At 38.0% G+C, this 23,167-nt stretch overlaps 1 protein-coding gene across 1 annotated transcript in view; it reads right to left on the bottom strand.

Moving 5' to 3' along the window:
- Positions 1–23,167, bottom strand: part of TRPC6 (transient receptor potential cation channel subfamily C member 6) — a 131,676-nt gene that overhangs the window by 34,557 nt on the left and 73,952 nt on the right. Inside the window, exon 2 of the mRNA XM_057695249.1 lies at positions 7,903–8,677. Within this exon, the coding sequence (XP_057551232.1) occupies positions 7,903–8,677 (775 nt within the window). The remainder of the gene's footprint in view (positions 1–7,902; positions 8,678–23,167) is intronic.

The following is a 23,167-nucleotide window of genomic DNA, read 5'->3' as shown; positions in this document are numbered from 1 at the left end:
ACCAGTGCTGTAATAGATACCACAGTCTTACTGAGATGGGAGTTTTGTAAAAGGAGATTATGTTCTTGAAGAGTAAAGAAAGTATAGACTATCATTATCTATCTAGTGATGGAGTTAACCGGCCATGCTTCTTGGGACCATGAGTAACTCTAGGGCTTTCCTCCTCTTCAGAATAACTGTCACTGAATGGCACATTGATCATCGAGCCCTGTCACAGCTGATGTGAGGATGATTAACAAGCATGTACACAGCACCTACCATGTGCGGTTGTGAGGGACATAAAAGGTAATCAGACACTGCTCTAAAGAAAAGGTAAAAAGAGATGAGATACACTTTCAAACAAGAATTGAAGACAGACATTTTCCTAGACTTGTCAGATGCTGATTGTTGCCATAGCAGTGGCTACTTATACAACTTAATAGAATGTTTGATAACCAGCTTTCATCCTTTCCTTCACATAGAAATTCTCAGGTCCCACTGAAGCTAGGAAGCTTGAAGAGCAGCAATGAAGGTAAACAGGTGCTTTAGGGGCTGAGGCCTCTCAGGGTACAAACTGATGCACTTAACTTCCCTCCCTAACTGTTGACTTGCCTTAGATCTAAAATTTTTCCAGAATGGATTTTCTCTGTCCACCTGTTTAAACTGATAGGAAATTCAAAGGTAAAAACAAACAAACTCATACACTTTCTGCATTGGTTCATGTATCTGTCTCTCTTGAATAGACTCAAATATCCTTCAGAACAAGGGCTGTATCTTACTCATCTTTGAGTTCTCACATCCTAGCACAGTGGGTGGCACATAGCAGGTAATCAAAAGTTTGTTGTGTGATATAGAGAAAGGAACATGACTGGGTATAAAACATACCTGGGTTTGAATTTTTGCTCTGCTTCTGATAAATGGAATATTTATAAATGGAATATTTCCTGTCATATCAATAAACAAAGGATGTCACAGTCATCAACAATTGCAGCCCTCCAACATGAGCTGGTAAGCTCTGAGGAAACTCAGTGCTGAAAAGAATACCTGCCATCTAGCAGCCATCAGACTGCAGTCACTCCCTGCCCTTTGTTGCAAAACTCCTATATATCCCAGCTCTTCCTTGGAACAGTTTCTGAGTTATCTAAAATGCTGTCTTCCAGGCTGCAGTCCTCATTTTGCTCCCAACAAAACTTGAAACTACCATGTTGTGCATTTTTGAAGTCAACACTACTTAACAACTATGATCTTGAGAGGCTACGTTATTTTCTGGTCTTTTGATAATTTCTACTAATTATGGAGAAATTAAATGCTGCTATATCATAGAGTGTAAATCACTTAGAATAACTCATGGAGCTCAATGGTAGTCTGTTTCCTCCTTCCCCTTTGGTCTGGAACCCTGCCCTGTGCTTCTGTAGGCTATTTAGCATGCAAGCAACACCTTTGTCACCCTGCTAAGGTCTGATAACAGTCACACGGCCTTTCTTCTAACAAAAACTACTTTTCAACTCAGGCAGTTTCTTATAGGGTGTTTCTTTTCAAACAATGCGAGGCATTTTTGAATATTTTGAACACCAGAACATAGCAACAGTTTAAAAATAGACACAGCAGAGTGTCTTCCCCTTACTCAAAGTCAACGGCAGAGACATCTGGAGGGCCATGTGCCTGTTTAGATACATTCCCCTCCCTGCCCCCAGGAAGACATGAAGGATCTGGAAAAGCTTCAGAAAAGCTACTTATCCAGAATGACAGGGAGAGGGCAAACTCTGATGTATAGAGGAGGTAATTTTAGGGTTATTAAAGGAAACCTTGTTTGTTACCACAAACAAGCTAAAATATAAATAGTTTCAAAAAAGTGTTTAGAGACATAAGTCATAGGTACATATTGAGATACTGAAAGGAAGTTCTAAATTTGGGAGAATGTATTTCCTAAAAACCATCCCTGGTACTGATCTCCTTGTCTTCATGATGAGTTTTAGCCTTGAGTCAAGGAGAAAAGCCAGGAGTTATGTTCTCCCTCATCAGGAACAAAAACAGTTAAAATTCTGTGTTTTTTTTTAAAGTCAGTTTGGTGTTTGTTGCCAAAATTAGGCTTAGCTCAAGTTTAAGTTTAAGGTGGCTGAGGTCTCTTGCTACCAAAGCAAAAAATTATAAAAATTCAGTATAGAAATCAAATTTGAATGGGTGAAAATTTTTAAATCTAGTTTCTCACCCCTTAACTTTGGAGACCTGCAATCCCTCCAGTCTATTGGTTTTCTTCTTATTCCTGTGGTTCCATCTAATTGTTAGATTTCTCTGCTGTGGTCTGGTTGTCAGCCCTGAATGGAGCCAACTCCAGACTTGATGATACGGGTAATGAGTGCAATTTGTTCGCTTTAGAAGATTCAAGATGCAAGACTGCAATTGTTAAAGGACCACAGATTAATTATGGAAAAAGTGACTTTAGAGGAGCTTAGAGAAGCTATGTATTGGAGTTTACAAAATCTTTATGAAAGTTCTTATTCTCTAACTCTCATAAAATAGATTATTTGCCTTCAAACAGAGATATGTGAAGACGTTCCCAGGGGCCAGAGAACACTGATAGTTTTAAGGGAATCAATTTCCAGATCCTTGGGATTATGGTTTTCTTTGGATATATGCCCAGTAGTGGGATTACTGGATCATATGGTAGTTCTATTTGTAGTTTTTTAAGGAACCTCCAAATTGTTTTCCATAGTGGCTGTACCAACTTACAGTCCCACCAACAGTGCAGGAGAGTTCCCTTTTCTCCACACCCTCTCCAACATTTGTTGTTTCCAGATTTTGTGATGATGGCCATTCTGATGGGTGTGAGGTGATACCTCATTGTGGCTTTGACTTGCATTTCTCTGATAAAAAGGGATGAGATGGAGCTATATGTAATGAGGTGGATAGAACTACAATCTGTCATACAGAGTGAAGTAAGTCAGAAAGAGAAGGACAAATATTGTATGCTAACTCACATATACGGAATCTAAAAATGGTACTGATGAACTCAGTGACAAGAACAAGCATGCAGATACAGAGAATGGACTGGAGAACTCGAGGTATGGGAGGAGGCGGGGGGTGAAGGGGAAACTGAGACGAAGCAAGAGAGTAGCACAGACATATATATACTACCAACTGTAAAATAGTCAGTGGGAAGTTGTTGTATAACAAAGGGAGTTCAACTCGAGGATGGTAGATGCCTTAGAGGACTGGGGCGGGGAGGGTGGGGGGTACTCGAGGCGGGGGGGAGTCAAGGAAGGGAGGGAATACGGGGATATGTGTGTAAAAACAGATGATTGAACCTGGTGTACCCCCCCCAAAAAAATAATAAAAATAAAATAATAATAATAATAATAATAATTTCCAGATCCTTTAACATTCCTAAAATTGATTCCTTGAAAATAGATCTTTCACCCCTTTACAAAATAATTCCCCACTCTCACTCACCTGTGTAGCAAACAATGGAGAATTCCTCTTTAATAGTGAATCCAAGTACCGTAGACCTGAGGGGCTTCCTGTATTTCCCTGCCCTAATACATATTTCTGTTGACGATGAAGCTTAATAATAGAAATACAACATATTGGTACATGTTGGATGTTCTAAATTTAGATGTATGGTACAGTGTGGTGATGGGAACAATGATAATTTTTGTTTAATGTACTTTGCCTCTTCATTCTTCAACAACTGTCAAAGAATGTCCTCTCCTTCTTGAATGAGAGGACAGCAAAGAAGCATCAGTAGGAAATACTGAATACAAAAAATCGTTTCATGTATTTAAATGTAAGTTATTCTTTTAAATTATTAATACTCATCTTTTGGATGTATTAATTAGCTTAAAGGAAAAACATCTCAAATGGGCAAGGCAGAAAATGTTAGGAGTATGATTCCTTTTACGTGACTTGGAATGGTTTCCAGGATTCAAAATACTCATAGGATATTGGCTAAAACACATGGATAAAACTTTTATGTGATTTCTTTCAGATTCAGTGTGGGTAATTCAGTAAGGCAGTTATCAAATCACATCAAGAAATATTTATTCCAACTATAGTCAACTCATAATTTTATTACATAAAATAATTCATATTTAATTCTAATAATTGATATATCCTATTAACAAAAACTAAAATAATATGCTGGCTGACAAATCAAGTTATTTTAGCAAGTTATTTAGCTATAACTTTTTCTTTCACTAACTACGTAACAAAGGTATGGACATGATTAATCCCATTAAAATTAATTTCCAATAAGAACTGTGTCATATTTTTAAAATTTATTTTTCAAAATTTGTACATATTTGTTATTTTGAACAATTATGTTCACCTTATGTAGTTTTGATCAAATATACTGCTAATAAATGTAACGGTAACTCTTCCCAGAATATTTTGAATACCTATAGCCTGATGATTACAGAGAGTAGAACAAATTCTAAAATTTCATATACACATATACATGTTACATACATGTGATATATATATATATATTATATATATATATCACATATATAATATATATGTAATAGGATGGTCTATAAAAGACTTTACAATAAAAAGCGATTACATCAGGAATCATATTTGTAGAGGAAATTGGACTGGAAATACAAGTTCAAGGGAAAAGGTACGATGTAGCTATTCTGAATGTTAAAAAGGAGGTTGTTTACTTATTTTTAAAACAGGTGATGGTACACATAAAATCAGAGCACTTAAAGTCCCCTACATATATTTGAAGGAGCAATTTAAGAGTTCCATTTTTAAATGTCAATATTTACACTATGCAGAAATTATATCTTTTAAAAATATTTAAACTTAAAAATATTTAGGTGCCAATTTTAAAATGTGTACATGAGCACAGAATTTTTCAAATGTCTTTCAGGTGAAACAGATGCAGAAGAATGTGAAGGCCATGAGCAGAGAAGAGTGCTTGGGTGAGGCATCCCAGGCCTCAGCTGGTCCAGACTCTGCAGTCTTTGATTCCTGAGGCTCTAAGGGGCTTGACTGCTAAAAATACAACTAGAAGGATATGGGCTGGCATGTTTGAAGTTTCCGTGTTCATTTCTTGGTGGAAAAATTAGAAATGATTGTTAAATTTTTCTTCATTTTTATATTATTATTTTCTTACATGAACATATACAGTTGACCCTGAACAAAGCAGAAGTTAGGAGCACCCATCCTCTGCATATAACTCTCCAGTGTGCCCTAGGTGTCCACAGTTCTACATCCATGGATTCAAGCAACCTGGGATTGTGTAGTACTGTAGTCCATATTTAGTGGAAATAATCCACACCTAAGTGGACCCGCACACTTCAAACCCATTTTGTTCAAGGATCAACTGTATTCTTTTAAAGAAAGAAAAGAGAAGTTATTTTTGAAGGGTAGAACAGCAGACTTAGCAAGATATCCCACCAGAGACATCAAGCTCTCTAGCCCTGTCAGGTCCCATCCTGCTGTAAACTGAGGCTGGGCTGCTGGGAACAGGTGTAGCATCACAGCACCATGGACAGTGGGAGGATGTGCTTTCCCTGACTCTACTCACAAAGGCAATGGCGGCTCATCCTCACATGATGCGGTTCTTGCCTCTGTGGACCAACTAATCTGGAGAATGAAATATTTGTTTTAAAGTGTCCTGCCTGGTGAGAAAGAAAACTTTTTTTTTTGGTATTTGCCAAAGACTTAAAAAAAAGCCAAGAACTGGGCCTTTCTCTTTGCGTAATACAAGGACTTTTGGAGTCAAATTTCTAATTAGAAAAACTGTTGATTGTCAAGTTCTAGGATATACTTTTTAAAACATTTAAACCAATTTAATATTTGAGAATGATTTTTTAAAAGATATTAGGAATAAACTACTGTTAAAGGGAATTTGTGTTTTCAAAGAGATTTGTCTTTTCTTTGTCTTTAAACCTTCACAGAGGGAGGACATTAAACAAAGAGTAAGCCCAATTACAGGCTCTAGGTAACTGCTAAAGAGAATGAAACTACACAGAGAAAGTATGGATGGAGTGAAGGCGCTTGATCCACATGCCTCACACCTACTGAGCAGAAACACTGTGTGGTGAACAAATAAAGGAATGTCCGGATTCCCAAATCCTTTTAACCCTAAAGGGGCTTTTACATTAGGCAATGCATGTGGGGACAATGAAAAATTCACGTTCTGGTTAGATGTGATTCTTCTCACCTTTGGCCCACCTGCCCGCCCCCTCACTCCACAAAGGTATGCCTTATATTATAGTTACTACATACAGGTCTTTCCTCTCCTATTAGATTATAAACTAGTTGAGGGCAGGATTGTCTTTGTGTTCGTGCTACATCTCCATCCTCCCTTCTTAACTCTCCCCAGTACAATATTTGGTACAAACGTGGGCTCAAAAGATGTAAGCAAGTGAATGACTTAAGAATGTAATATTCTTCAGTGGTTTAGAGAAGTGTGTAAACAAAGATACAATTACAGAAACAGAAATGTTGAACCCTAAGCAGTGAATATCCATAAAAATGATTTATAAATTTTAAAATAATATTCATCAGATTTTGAAGAAACTTCTCTAATTTGAAGACAGCATCGTTCTCTGACTCACTGAGCCCTGGGAGTAAAGTGAGAAGTAGGAAAGACTGAGACAGGATTGTGAGAGTTCATTTGCTTGTCCTGCACCCTCAGCTGCCAGGTAGCTAAAGGAAAGGCAGCATCGTCCATCCTGGGGGCCATTAAAGGGTTCCTGTCACCATTCACCCATCCGCACCCCCCGCCCCCTGCCTGGATAGATAGGACCTGAGGATAGATGGACACATGACATGCTGTGCTGGGCTTAACAGTGTTCCTTCAGTGACAGAGGCACCGAGAAACTGCACAGGAGAGACCCCCAAGGTGTGAAATGTAGAGATGTGCTCTCTCACAGCACAAAGAACAGAGAAAATAAAACCAATATTTTTCTTTGTGTAATACTGTATTTGATGAATCAGACCTGATTCCAAGCAGTGTATAGCTGAGTAATGGAGAAAAGCCCACCCTAAATAACAACAACATGCAGCAGAATGTGATGAGGACTATAAGACAAGTCAGATAACCTGTGGAGGGAATTCAAAGGTGTGTGTGTGTGACCTTAGACTCTGAATCGGAACTTTCACCCTCTCCAAATGTGGCACAAACCACGGGGACGATGGCAACATCTGACATGGTATCTCTCCACTTACCTTTTATGAAGAGACTGCTCAAAGTTCCCTTGAAGTGACTACTTCTTTCATATCTATATGCTTTTGTTTTGGCTGTTACCTTGGCCTTAAATATCTTTTCAGTCATTCTCTGCCTTCCAAAATGTTACTCATTCTGCCACATACCGCTGAAATACCATTTTACCCGTAACTTCCCCGACACCTAATCTGAATTAAATACTGCTTTCTCTGAGCTGCTATGGCACACTGCATATAGCCCTAATAGTTTCATTTCTCTTTATACCATATTTATACATGCATGTCTCAAGTCAAACTATGACTTCCTTTATCACATTCTTCCATATCGTATCTTTCTGACCTCAACAGCAGCTATCACAATGCTCTGGATATAGAAACAGTGTTTTACAGGAGCAAGAATCTGGGTTTTAGAGACCAGCATCCGTGGATTCTGATCACCGCTCTGTCATTTTACTGGTCGTGTATCTTGGGCCTTACTTAACCTTTCTATGCCTCCGTTTCTCCATCTGAAAAGGAACTAAGATCTTCTCAAGGTTGTTGTGTGGATTACACATAATAAATGTAAAACGTCTAGTGTATAATAGTTCACTCCTAAGTGGTAGCAATCATAGCTTTTGCTCTATACAATAAAGAGCTTGTTGGAAAAAAATGTAAAATCGTCTGCTGCCTATAATACCTAGCAGAGTGTGAGCACATGGTGGAAGCTTGTAAATATACCTTGACTTTGACTTGTTAAAGACCTACCTTGAACTCTTTCTCAATGTTGGCCAGCACTGCCAGTTCATTGCTAAGCTCTAAAGCTGTCATGACTGGATCTTCACTAGACAACGACAGGTAAGCTGGGCTTGCCAGGCCTTTGTAGGCATTAATTCTAGATCTGGAGTGGCTGAAAGAGTCATGCTTCTGTTTCTGGTTGCATTCGTTGCACTTGCAGAAATAGTCATGAGGCCGTTCAATCCGAGCACCCTTCCTCAAGAGGGTGTGCACAATTTCATATTCCTGGCAGTGGGCAGCCAGAATGATTGGAGTCACATCATGGGAGAACCGTGTTCCGTCTTCATCATAGGCATAAAAATCATCTTGCTGGAGTTCAGACTGACTGGGGCTGGTTGCTAACCGCTTGCCTTCAGCAAAAGCTGGATGACTGAGAATGGCTTCCACAATCCGAACATAACCTTTACTAATAGCTAAAAGCAAGGCATCCCCAACACGAGAGAGATTTTCTTTCTTGAGAAGAAGTTCTGTGATTTCCAGATGTTCATTGGCCACTGCCAGCTGCAGGGCATTCTGGCCCATGTAATCCACACAGTTAACGTTGAGTGAGAGGCATTCTTCTAACATCTTCCTTACCACTGGGATGTTGCCATATTCCGCGGCATCTAAAAAGCGTTCCTCCTCAATAGATAGGTTTGTTGAGTGATCATTAAACATGTACGCTGGTCCTCGGTTAGCTAACCTTCTCCCCTTCTCACGGAGAACTGTCTGCCGCCGGTGGGCCAGTCTGTTGTCGGTGCTCCGGCTGTAATAAAATAGAAAGATTGTGAACAAATCATATTAAGGACATTTTAGTATGTCAAATGATCTGCCATTCATCTAATGCAATCCTCAGGTATATTAGATGTTGTCTCATTTTCTCTAGACCAACTATAATACAAATGAAGATGCATTTATTTGTTAATGGATTGCAAAATCTTCTCTTTTTAGAAGGAGATTTGCAGATTTTAACATTTTAATTTGGGGTGGAGATTCTGGCAATTCCCATAATCTCTCTGTGCCATGCACATAGAGATTAATATGCATTTTTTTAAAAACTATTGAATTATACATTTTATTTATTATTTACTTATTTGGGGGGCTGCGTTGGGTCTTTGTTGCTGCGTGCAGGCTTTTCTAGTTGTGGCAAGTGGGGGCTACTCTTCACTGCAGTGTGCAGGCTTCTCAGTGAGGTGGCCTCTCTTGTTTTGGAGCATGGGCTTCAGGCACATGGGCTTAAGTAGTTGCAGTGCATGGGCTCGGTAGCTGTGGCTCGCAGGCTCTAGAGCACAGGCTCAGTAGTTGTGGCGCACGGCCTTAGTTGCTCCATGGCATGTCGGATCTTCCTGAACTAGGGATCGAACTTGTCTCCTCTGCATTGGCAGGCAGATTCTTAACCACTGAGCCACCAGGGAAGTCCCTAATATGTGTTTTTCAATAGCAGATAGTATAGATATAAGAAAGTCCCCAAATGTCGCCATTATGACATAGAGTATGAAAATATAAAAAATAAATAAGAAAATAGCAAATCCATTCAAGTCAACATATATTTAATGAGTCCCTCCTATGCCAAGGCCAGGCATTATATAAGGTATGGAAAAAGCAATGGTGAAAAAAGAAAAGAAACCCTTCCATCCTTAAAAATCTTGTAGTCCAAAGGGAGAAATGGGCAATTAGCACATTACTTTGTTATCAGCTGTTTAATTGTCACAATAAACCTATATCAGGGGCATCTAAACTACCTTCCAGGAGAAAGTGACATGCTGAAAATGTAAGGGTAGCAGGAGTCAGGTGACAGTGTGTTTGGGGAGAGTGGGATGACATCACGTACAGGTAGAGAGCTTTCTCCAGCAGAGGGATCAACTAAATGCCACAGCATAGGTTTCATTAACAGGGACAATTAATGGATTGGACTCTTGTTAGGCATTGTTCTAAAAATCATTGGAAACTTGAGAAAGTTGTGATCCAGGTGGTAAGTGGGAAGGAATGAGTCTGTGACGGAGACTGTGGTCAAAGAGGTGGCCAGCCTTCAATGTTGGCTTTCACTCTGTGATAAGAAAAAGTGTTTCCTCCTCTGATTGAAATGCTACAATGGGGATTTTTTTCATTTTCATTTTCTTTTTTTTTTAAATTTTATTTATTTATTTATTATGTTTTTGGGGGTACACCAAGTTCAATCATCTGTTTTTATACACATATCCCCGTATTCCCTCCCTTCCTCGACTCCCCTCCAGCCTCCCCGTCCCAGTCCTCTAAGGCATCATCCATCCTCGAGTTGAACTCCCTTTGTTATACAGCAACTTCCCACTGGCTATCTATTTTACAGTTGGTAGTATATATATGTCTATGCTACTCTCTCACTTCGTCTCAGCTTCCCCTTCACTCCCCGACCCCCCAAACCTCGAGTTCTCCATCCATTCTCTGCATCTGCGTCCTTGTTCTTGTCTTGTCACTGAGTACATCAGTACCATTTTTAGATTCCATATATGTGAGTTAGCATACAATATTTGTCCTTCTCTTTCTGACTTACTTCACTCTGTATGACAGACTGTAGTTCTATCCACCTCATTACATATAGTTCCATCTCATTCCTTTTTATAGCTGAGTAATATTCCATTGTACATATATGCCACATCTTCTTTATCCATTCATTTGTTGATGGGCATTTAGGTTGCTTCCATGTCCTGGCTATTGTAAATAGTGCTGCAATAAACATTATGGTACATGTTTCTTTTCAGATTATGGTTTTCTTTGGGTATATGCCCAGGAGTGGGATTACTGGATCATATGGTAGTTCTATTTGTAGTTTTTTAAGGAACCTCCAAACTGTTTTCCATAGTGGCTGTACCAACTTACAGTCCCACCAACAGTGCAGGAGAGTTCCCTTTTCTCTACACCCTCTCCAACATTTGTTGTTTCCAGATTTTGTGATGATGGCCATTCTGATCGGTGTGAGGTGATACCTCATTGTGGCTTTGACTTGCATTTCTCTGATGATTAGTGATGTTGAGCATCTTTTCATGTGTTTGTTGGCCATCTGTATGTCTAGAATGGGGATTTTTTTTTCCCTAGTGATTCACAACTTTTTGCCTTAAGGTCTTTTTGAGCTTGAACAGCTGAAGCTTTGTCCCTATCACTAACTGGAAACCCCAAAAGGACAAATTCCTGCAGAATATGGAATAGCCAGGTTATGGAGAAGCCTGAAAAGAAGAAGGAAGTTGTGATTGACGATTAATGTCATAGATGCTTCTTCTCTTTATAAATGTGCTAAAAGCCATCCCTCTTCAAAAACTGTCACAAACTTGCCCATATAAACAGAATTTAAAATAGATCCAAAGACCTCATAAGCCATTTCCCTCTGTGATGCGGCCAGGCCTAGAGAACCTTACTTTTCATACTAACTCTTATCTATCTTGACACCAAAGCTCCAGGCAATGTTGACCATGGTGCTGTGATGCCCAAAGAAGTTAGCAAAATGTCAGCAACTCAGAAACAGGTGGCATCTCCTCTAGGAGCTTGAAGAGCATGCTGCCATGCTCACAAATTTTTTCCCTAGATTTTCCGTCAACAGTGAATGCTTTAGCCATCCACAGCTTCTTCAGAACTAACCAGGCTTATGTTTTACTGACAACTATGAAAATTTTTTAAAAATGACATTAAGAGCCATAGCCAAACATACACTATAATACTAATAATTTTTAAGATCTTTAAATAATGTATATAAAGCTTTTATTAAGTGATAAGAGAATGATTTATACATCTATTTTGCTTTCTATAACTATTGTTTCATTTCCAATTCCATTTTAAATTGTATCCAAGTTATGCATGTGCATGTTTAAAGACTCTAAAAGCTTATTACAAAAAACAGCAATCTCTTATTCTTCATTTTCTCCGTATCCTGATCCCCAGAGGAAATACATTTCAACTATTTTAGCTGATTATTTTATAATTTAAATCCTTACATGCATATAGCTTCATAATTGTTGCTATTTCTTGATTTTCCAGATTTGGTAATATCTACAGACGTCCCATTATGAAAGTTGAGTATTTAGCTCACTTTCACTATCTCCCACCCTACCTTCACACCCTTTTCTCTCTCTCTCACTGTCTCTCTCTGTCTGTCTGTCTCTGTCTCTGTCTCTCTCTCTCCCTCACACACACACACACACACACACACACACACACACACACACAATGTGCTTCATGGTCCCTTATCATTCCAGTATAGTCATATCATAACATTTTTTAGGTAGCTATTTACACCATGACAATACAGGTGCTAGCCATAGCTATGACAAGTAGCATATACTACACTATGGTATCTTTTCTGGTACAACTTCCCTGTGTCCCGAAACCCAGTCATCAAAAATCATCTTTCTGTATTCATATGTTTAATGTTCTATGTATTTATGAAATTCAACAAAACTCTTCTCCTTCAGTATAAATTTTCTTTTAATATATTCAACATACTATGTGTTTTTTTCAATTTTAGCTTCTTGAAGAATCTCCCTGTAACCTTCTGGTCTGCTCATCTGGACCAGTTGCTGTCTAGACTTGGTGAACATATGTTGTCTTTGAATCTTCCATTTAGCATCATTCCAAGGATTCTGTTTGCTTTGCTTTTATGTTGGGTTCCTTATTGTCTGTATCCCAGATCTTCCTCTTTTTTAGTTTACCCCCTGGAGGATGGAGCACTACTCCAGAGATAACTGAGAAAGCAGGCATAGGAAATAAATTTCTTGAAATGTTGCATGCCTAAAAATGACTTTGTCCTACCTCCAAACTTAATTGGTAGCTTGGCTGAGCAGAGATTCTAGGATGACAATAATTTTGAAAGTCTTGTTCTGTTAGTTTCTAGTTTTTGTTAGTTGTTATCGAGGAGTATGATTCTAGAAATTCTCTTTCTCTCTGGTGCCCTACAAATAAATGATCTTTTTTTTCTTTTCTTTTCTTTTTTGGTCATTTCAATATCTTTTTATTCTGCATTTACAAGTTTTGGTTTTTTTGTTTGTTTTTAGCTCTTTATTGGAGTATAATTGCTTTACACTGTTGTGCCAGTTTTTGCTGTACAACAAAGTGAATCAGCTGTATTTATACATACATCCCCATATCCCCTCCCTCCCGCAACTCCTTCCCACCCTCCCTACCCCACACCTCTAAGTCATCACCAATCATCAAGTTGATCTCCCTGTGTTATGCAGGAGCTTCCCACTAGCTATCTATTTTAATTTGGTGGTGTATATATGTCAATGTTACACTCTCACTTCATCCCAGCTTCCCCTTTGCCGCCTCCTCCTTACTGCCCCATATCTTCAAGTCCGTTCTCTGCATCTGTATCTTTACTCTTCCCCTGACACTGGGTTCATCAGTACCATTTTTTAGATTCCATATATATGCGTTAGCATACAGTAGTTGTTTTTCTCTTTCTGGTTTACTTCACTGTGTATGACAGACTCTAGGTCCATCCACCTCACTACAAATAACTCAGTTTCGTTCCTTTTATGGCTAATATTCCATTGTATATATGTGCCACATCTTTATCTACTCATCTGTTGATGGACATTTAGGTTGCTTCCATGTCCTGGCTATTGTAAATAGTGCTGCAGTGAACATTGTGGTACATGTATCTTTTTGGATTATGGTTTTCTCAGGGTATATGCCCAGGAGTGGGATTGCTGGGTCATATGGTAGTTCTATTTTTAGTTTTTTAAGGAACCTCCAAACTGTTTTCCATAGTGGCTGTACCAACTTACATTCCCACCAACAGTGCAGGAGGGTTCCCTTTTCTCTGCACCCTCTCCAGCATTAATTGCTTTTAGATATTTTGATGATGGACATTCTGACTAGCGTGAGGTAATACCTCATTGTGGCTTTGATTTGCATTTCTTTAATGATTAGTGATGCTGAGCATTTTTTCATGTGTTTATTAGCCATTTGCATTTCTTTAATGATTAGTGATGCTGAGCATTTTTTCATGTGTTTATTAGCCATCTGCATGTCTTCTTTGCAGAAATGTCTATTTAGGTCTTCCTCCAATTTTTGGGTTGTTTGCTTTTTTGATATTGAGCTGCATGAGCTGCTTGTATATTTTGGAGATTAATCTTTTGTTAGTTGCTTTTCTGGCAAATATTTTCTTCCATTCTGAGGGCTGTCTTCTTGTTTATGGTTTCTTTTGCTGTGCAAAAGCTTTTAAGTTTCATTAGGCTTGATTTTTTTATTGAAAGGAATCTCCTTTCCTCTTTAGTTCTGGGCACTCAGTAAATCTTTTAATGTGGAAAATATTTCCTTCTTTTCTGAAAAATATTTTTGACTTATTTTTCTGAGAGTTGTGATTCTTGCTCACAGTGTTCTTTGTTTCTGGGACTCCGTTTTGGATGTTGGACATTCTGGAATATCCTTTAATTTTCTTATCTTTTCTCTCCTATTTTCCAGTGATTTATCTTTTTGCAGTGTACTCAGATATTTCTTCAACTTTATCCTCTTATATATCTTTTGAAAAATTTTTTCTGCTATTACACTTTTAATTTTTAAGAACATCTTTTATTCTTCAGATGTTTCTTTTTATAATACCTTTTCTGTTTTCAAAGACATAGTATCTTATCTAATTCTGGGGACATCAGTGATAAAAACTCTAACACAGGCCAGAACACTTCAGAGAATTTATGCCCAAGTTACTTTTTTACGTTTGTTTTTATATTTTTTATTTATGTTTCTCTTATATTTATATTAAAATTTTTCCTCAAATAGCTAGTGATCCTTGGTAGGTGTTCTTTTCCATTTTTAAAGAATAAATATTACTTCTAATGTCTTTTCAAAGAGAATGTAGTTTTCTCTTACAAGAATCAGCCAGAGTCTAATGTTGACTTTGTGACCCAAAGGTGACTCTTGACAGAGAGGTGAGTTTCTAAAAGAGCAGCATTATTTCTGAGGTAACAGGATGGATGAAGTGGAAGAGACAAGAAGTCACCAAGATTTGTTGCATGAGCAACCATCCATCATCTTCCCTCTGAAATTCTGAAACTTCTTCCCTTTTTCTGTCACTTTTCTGACTTCTAATAACTTCGTTAGCCTTTCACTTCCTCTCTTGTCTTCTGTATATATTACTTTCCATCGTTTCTGCTGTAGACAAGAGGAAGGTCAAAGATTAGGGGGAGGGGAGGCATCTGCTGAACATGGTTAATGCTTTGAAAAAGACAAGCTGTAAAATTGAAGGAGAAAAGAGATAGGATCAGGGGATTTATAAACGTGAGATGAAACTACTGGGAGTGCAAGAAAGGCTTTTGTGTAACTAAAAAAAAAAGGACAAAAAATTGACACAAAATAGTACCAAGTACCAAAAGACGAAGGACCAAGCCTCTTTTTTGTTCTTATTTTTCCCATAAGATTAGGAGAAATAATTACACTAGCCTATTTTACAGGATTACTGCTGGGTCAGTTGAAATTATCAATGTGGAAAGCACTTAAATTTGGATTTCATCATTTTAACAGCCACAAGAATATTCATGTATATGGAGAAGAAAGACACTGACTTTATAATTTTTCAGTTGCTATTCAATTAGGAAAACCATGAAAAGCCAAGGACTGTGAAGGTAATTGATGTAAGTGTTTTTTGTCTTTTTACTGAAGGAAAAATTATAATTAGCAACTTTACTCATATTTCAAAGTTTAACCTAGTTTCCAAAGTTTTATTTGTTCACATAACATCTCTAAATTTACACTGAGGTAGAATAAGCCTGAGTTGTGACATCGTTAATTCTAAACTTTTAAAATAATGATTTACGACTTTAGTGCTATTAATCTGAATAATGGCAAGTTCTGTTCTGGGAAGCCACTAACCCTAAGGATATATCCTATTTCCTTCTAAACTATTACAGCTTTCATACATATAATTTCCATCCTTTTCAAGAATAGCAAAGACATTTCCAGGGAAAATGTTTTCTTCAGTTTCAAATTTTTCCCTGTCTCTATCACAAATTTTTATCACATGCAGTGACATAAATTTCAAATATGTTTTCATAAAAAGGCCTGGATCATCATCATCTCTTTAGCACTCTGTCAATGGAAAAGCCAGATACAGAATGTTTATAGAGGCGTTTAAGATTGTTTTAGGAAGATAGCTCTCACACGTACAATGAAGGCAGTACTCCTTGCACGGGTAGTGATATAAAGGGAAAGTGCTTGAGTGTTGACAAAATGCATGCTTTGCTGTCTCCTTGTCATCCCCAACTGCAGTCTAACGAAGTAAGAAAAGGCTTCATGTATAGTATTTTGTTATAAGTGGTGCTGCTTAATCCTCGACTTTCAAACACAAAAGCAAAATGTGTAAAATAGCTTTTTAAACGACAAACATTTGAAGCCTTTTAAGAAAGACACTAGATGTTGCTAGATTATATTACCTCCCTGAGAATGGATTTTATAAGGCTATATTGCAGAATTGTACATTAATTGCAAATGTAACTTAGAAAAATCGTCTACTAGAAAGAGGAACAATAGCCCGAAGCACTATGTCAACAAAAGAGACATTTTCATTTCAGCTAAAGGGCACACTTTTGTAAAGTGGGCTCTTCTATTTAAGAAAAATATTCATTGAGACTTTTTCTTCATCCTTTTAGCTATATTTAGCGTGGCTAAATGTTTAGTAACCTACATTTTTGTGATTGTATTTTTATAAGCTGCTTTATCACAATACATAAATACCAGTTCTAGAAAGCAGTGTAACTAGCCACTGCCCCCATGGTACTCAAATATTGATTAGGTCATGAAAATGACAGTTTTTACATACCTCATTTTCCTGATTCTTTTTGCTGTCAGAATAGTGTCTGTTGCCCCAGATAGTGAGAGATGGAATAATCCACCTCTATTGAAAATGCCAGCAACACAAATTAGCTTCTGAGTCAAATGGACTGTGTGCTTGAGGCCAGAGCATGTGCAGTAATTTCCTCTACATCCTGTTCAAATACTATGCACTTTTATCAAATAGAACTGCTCCTATACAAACTAACCTCCACATTAAATATCTAGCTTCACTTTTAGTTTTTGCTTTACATATTTAAATAAAGCACAATTATACTAAAGCAGAAGTACTGAAAACATAAATGGCATGTAACTATTCCAGGCAGCATGGAAGAGCCACAAGGGTAGACTTTTACATTTATCCTAAGAAGGTGAACATTAAGAAAATTCCAGAATGTATATTTTATTACATGCATAATTATCCATGGGAAAAATTAGATGTGGATATTTAGATATTAACAACTAATACAGGGCTTCCCTGGTGGCACAGTGGTTAAGAATCTACCTGCCAATGCAGGGGACATGGGTTCGAGCCCTGGTCCGGGGAGATCCCACATGCTGCGGAGCAACAAAGCCCTTGAGCCACAACTACTGAGCCCTCGAGCCACAACTACTGAGCCCACACATCTCAACTACTGATGCCCGCATGCCTAGTGCTGATGCGCCACAACAAGAGAAGCCACTGTAATAAGAAGCCTGTGCGTTGCAATGAAGAGTAGCCCCCAGCTCTCCGCAACTATAGAAAGCCTGCACACAGCAACAAAGACCCAATACAATAAATAAAAATAAAAATAAATAAATAAATAAATAAATATTAAAAAAAAACCTAATACAACTAGCAATTTTGCATACTACTTTAGGAGGATGAATGATAAAAGTATTTTTATTCTAATTTTATAACAATGAGACTGTTTTTACTCTACTTAATCTCTAGCCACACATTCCTGGTCCTTCCTCTGGAGTTGATGGAACAATAAACAATTAGAGTGGTTTTCCTTCCTCTCCTGAGAGCAAGGACTATTTTGCCCTATTCGCCACTGCTTAGTAGAAAGGCACACTGCAAGAGCTCCATACGTAACTTCAAATATATGAGTCCCTCTTGTCAAAGGAATAAAAATCAAAGCCTGTTTGTTCTCTATTAACCCAATAGCAAATCACTACAATATACAACGCTACTAAAAGAAAAAAAAAAAATGGAACACAGCATGAAGGTTGAACCACAATGTGTCCTGGAGTACACATAATAGTTTGTATTCATTTCAAATAAGCATCAAGCTCAATAGGGAATGAAGAAAATTGAAAGGCATCTTTTTTAAATAGCATCCTTGTGACTTGTCCTTGATCCAGAGTGGAGATTTTCTTGTCCTTAAAGGCAGAACTAATATTCTCTCACCTCTACTTCTATGCCTCTCTTTGACACCGCACATAGAGCATAACCACCCATCTTCACAATGCATTACCAAATTCCTTTTACCTCCAGATATCTTTTGAGATAACAGTTCTTTATTTTGATTCAATTAGCTTCAATTTTCCTCATGGACTCTTCTCATTTCATCAAATACTAACTTTCTATTTGATCAGTCACACTACATCATACCACTGCCTTAATTCTCCGAGAAGCGAAATGATAGAAGCCTGAACTGTTTGTCATTTTTAGTTGAGACCCAGCAAAAGTGTGGCTGAAAAATGTCTTGTGCATGGTATATAATTTTTGCTTGTTTATTTTTATCACCAGTTGACATCTCGCTTGCACGAAGTAGAAACCAAAATATATGAAAGAATGAAAACATGAGTAAAAAAATGAGTAAAAAATGGAACAGTTATAGAAACTTTACTTTTTGTGAAACAACTAAATCTGAAATTTCATTGTTTCTTTTCAGCCTTTAACTTGCGATTTGTTTCATGTGTCATGTCATCCTTCTTTGAAATGCTCTTTGGTAGATCTCTGGGCACATAGATTTATTTTGATCTATTTTGATAGAGTACTCTTGGAAATATTAAAAAGTTCATGTCTAATACAAGCAAACTATATCCCAACTAAGTCATCAAAGAAAAAGGTTTAAACCCTTTGCTTCTATTATCAACAGCCATTATAATCCTGTGTATTACACAGGCATATTTTCTCATTCCACAATAACTTCTGTATAAGACAGATTCCAGGCAGGGAAAAGACAGAATATCTAAATTGGGTAATCTGAGGACTTTAATGAAGAGACTCTAAGAATGTGTTGGCAGGAGTTTGGGAAATCCAACATAGAGAACAATCCAACAGTACCTGGTCTAGGACAGTGTAGGCTTCAGCCTGAAGGGGCAAAAGGAGGAAGAAGTTACAAGAAGTTAAACAGGGTAACTGTAAGGCAAGGGCCACTTGACAGCATTTCTGACTTTGGTTGAGGGTAACAGTCAAACTTCCAGGGAGAGAGCCAGGGTAACTGATACCCTGACCTCACTCTCTTTGCCCTCTGATATCCTGGAGGGGCCTTCCCATGGGCTGCACCCAACCCAAAGGCTGGGGACAAAGGAGCCCACTGATGCCATCTACACAGTCTGCATTGATGTCAGTCCGCCAGGCAGATGACAGTGTGCAAAGGGTAGAGAGTGGACCATGAGAACCAAGCCAACAGCACCCAACACATGCTCTATAGGTGAATTTGACTTTGCCATGATTATCTCCTTCAGAAATCACTGAAGAAAACATATGCATAGAGAAAATGGTAAGTGTATAATTTCTTATTATGAGTCACTGATGCATCATCAGTTCTCACCTTTCTGGGCTTAATTGTCCCTTCTATAAGCTATCTGTCAGGAAAGACACCCACATTCAATTTCAGGCAGTCCATTATTTTTAAAAATGAACCTTTAACTAAGATTCATCCATTTGCATTTAAGTTAATGTTCATATGAATCTTAGGAGGAACAACTCTGATTCTGAGGGTGAGAAGGAGGCTAATGTGACGTCATAGAAACATTCATAATGGTTGAGATTGTGTGTTTAGTACAGGCTGAGACTGCTGACTTCTGGAGATAACAGTGCTACAATAATAGGTCTAGAATATGCTCTCGACCTCTACCTCGGGAGATAGATCCAACTGCTCACAATGCAGCTTTAAATCTATATGCACCTGGAATGTATGAGAGAGTACAAATATAGAGAAAGATGACGGTAAAGGATGCAGAGCATAGTTTATTTATAAGCCAAAATTATGGAATGCCTTTCTTTGCTGATTCAGCACAATTTTAGATACTATCACACCTCACATCCACCATAGGATGTTAACAATTGACTCATTCATCAGTTCAAATATTTGCTGTTCCAGGCACTATGCTAGGCACATGGGGGATACAGCAAGGAAAGACACTTAAGGTGTGGCAGACAGGAGAAAAGTAAATAGAAGATTACAGGGTGACGCGTGTTATTAATGAAGAGGTACAATGTGCTATATAAATGAATAATTTTCAACTCAATCTGTGGGTCAGGGTAAGCCTTCTGAAGACATTTCGCATCTTATAAGGAAAAGGGAGAAGTCAGCAGAAGGGATGGAAGAGGAGGAAAAGCATTCTAGGCAAAGAGAACCATTCTTGTATGTCAGTAGTCCAGATTAAATGGAAAGATGTCCATTACAGCTGAAATGTACAGGAGTTCTCTCCCCGAAGGGACTTCTTATTCCTGGCTCGGTTTAACAGAAGACTGAAGCTCAGAATTTAGAAGCTAGGGTCTGGGTTCCATTGCTGATCTCAGTTCAGCACTTAGGATTTATATCTTAGGGCAGAAAGGTGAAAATTTAGGTAACTCTCTATGAGCTAAGGATACCAATTTAGGAGATTCAAGCTTCAGAACTAAACTATTGGGTCTGCAACTCAAGGGGTTTTGTTCTGAGGCATTTGGAGCTTACATAATTTAAGTTCACAAGTTTAGAAAAATTAGGAACAAATTTACGATTGCTGAGAACTGAGTCTTTAGGGATCTGGACTTGAGGCAACTCTGGGGAGCTATGCCAAATACTGGGAAGAATATTACTTTGAAAAAAGACGGACTTTGTTGGGAATCCTGACCATCACTTACTAGCTGTATCATCTCTCTGAGCATCAGATTCCTTAGCTATTAAATGGGGGATGGGGGTGTGGAACAGTGGTTACTTTACAGGGTTTCTATGAAACTGGTGACTCATTCAGCTTAAAGCAATTCAATGCCTCATCTCTTATGGACTTCAAACTCTTCTTAATTATAATTGTTCAAAGCTTTCCAGTTTGAAGATGTTCTGTTTAACAAACAAGGTGGAAGGTAAGTAGTCATTAAATGGCTTTCCTTTCCCCAATGCAATGTCTTAAATTTGTACCAGTTCCCAAAGTGACAGATTGACCCTTCCTTGTTTTTCTCCTTGCTCTGTATGTAAATATGGCTAAAAGGTCATTTTAATTCCCTTCATTTTTTTTCTTTTAAATTTTCACATATTTTGTACTTCATTCTTGCTTGCACTGTTCTTAAACTACATTCTTTCTTTTCTCTTCATCCCTTAATTGTGTATTTCTCTTACTCTTCTTGTACACATGTGCTCTTAAAACCCAAATCCATCTTCATTTTCCAGTACCAAGCACAAGCCAGGCACAAAATGTCTATGAATCTACAAATGAATAAATAATAGGAAAAAAAAGGATGAAAAGAAAAATGAATGGAGATGATCCTGTTTTGTCACATTTCCTGTTTCGTCACATTTTTAGGAGTTTCCCAAACCATTTTATTCCATATCAAGAACTCACTTTTTACTATACAGTTGGAATGTCACTTATCATCAATAACCAAATGTATAACAACCATACTACACAAGCTTCCTGTGCTGTCAGAGAGTTAAAATTTTGAAAAGTGTATCCTGTATTTACCAAGTAAGGGTGACTCTTCATAATGTCCCTGTATCATTCAGGCAGTCAAGGGGAAGGTAGATAGACTACTCTGTAGATATAACCACATTTGCTTCACTTCCTACAAAATGACAGCCTATTCACTCAGGATTTCTCCTACCCAGAAGGATGTAATCTAATTAACAGCACATCAGGTTTTAGATCATGAATCTGTGGGATAAAATAATTCTGTCTGAATATTAAGATGGTCACAAGGCTAAATCAGCAAATTTTTATATACTCACTTGATAAAACTAAGATCTTCCAATAACCCACAACGCTGTTTTAAACAGGTTGGTTCCTTTGAAACATAGGGCAAAGTCTTAGAAAGCATCATAAACAGTAAATGTTGCCCTAATGACTTTCAAAACTAATTTTATTACTGCAAAACATACATGCTGAAAAGAGCTACAATTTAAGTTTAATAATAAAATTAACACCATTAACCAACCCTGCCTCCTATCCATCCTCTAAGAATTAGACCACTGATAACTTTGGAAACCTCTGTGTGTCCATTTTGAATTAGTGCTATCTCCCTCTGCACTCCAAGTGACCACTACACTAGTACCTGGCTTTTGGGTTAAACATTCTCAACCTTATTATTACAGCTTTTCCATCTTTGGATGCCCTAAATAATATAGACAAATTTGGAAAAACTAAGTACCTAACACAAACCTGGCAGAATAAGGAAAGGGAACTATCGCCACCGTTGCACTGTTGGGGGAAGGCTCCTGTGATATGACGAGAAGAGCAGAGTCTGTGGTTCACTGTCTGGGTCCAGCGTCCCTGACAGTTTACAGGGGCCCTTGTGTGTTAGGCAGTGACGGATCACCTGGAGTCCTGGGAAACACGGGGCTCACCAGAGCTGCAGCATCTGGCCAGGCATCTGGCAAGGCACCTGGCCAGGCTTCTGCTGCTCGTGACTCTGTTACAAAGGAGTAGATCAAGGCAAATCACCTCAGAGGGGAGGGGGCACGTGCCCTTTTCCTATTTCTAGATGTAGGTTATCAGGCAGGGCTTTGCTTCATCTCCTCTTTTGTCTGTATTTTTAAAAACCAATTTCACAAAAACAAAACACTGAATTACACTGAAAGCTAGGTAGTGAGACTAGCTGTAGTAGCTGGAAAGCTACTAGTTTTGCTGAGCTAGGGATGGAATGTGTCTATCTCCATTTGCAGCTATATTCAACTTTGAGAGGCATGGTCAATGAGCTTCCATTTAAAGTGGGACTTTCAAGGCAACTTGAGCTATGAAAGTTACATGACTTCCCTAAAGAAAGGTGAAAAGGAAAAAAAACTCAGTGAAACCAGTGAAGCCATTGCTTTGATACAACACAAAGCAAACCTAGCTGACTAACTTCTGGAGGCTTTGGTATCATGTGGACAAAAAATAAGGGTTTACTTTTCCACAGAGAAGTTATTCTTAACTTATCCTTCTTTTATGGTAATAATGAACTTCAGTTCCTACAGGTATAACTCAAACCATTTTTTATTAACTGCATTATATTGTTATGCTAGAACATTTAAAATTAAGAACCCTGCCCAAGGGTCATATTTTCTCTATGCAT

Source organism: Hippopotamus amphibius, chromosome 9 (genome assembly GCF_030028045.1).
Source record: "Hippopotamus amphibius kiboko isolate mHipAmp2 chromosome 9, mHipAmp2.hap2, whole genome shotgun sequence".
NCBI lineage: Eukaryota > Metazoa > Chordata > Mammalia > Artiodactyla > Hippopotamidae > Hippopotamus > Hippopotamus amphibius.
This window is presented reverse-complemented; position numbering and strand designations above follow the sequence as displayed.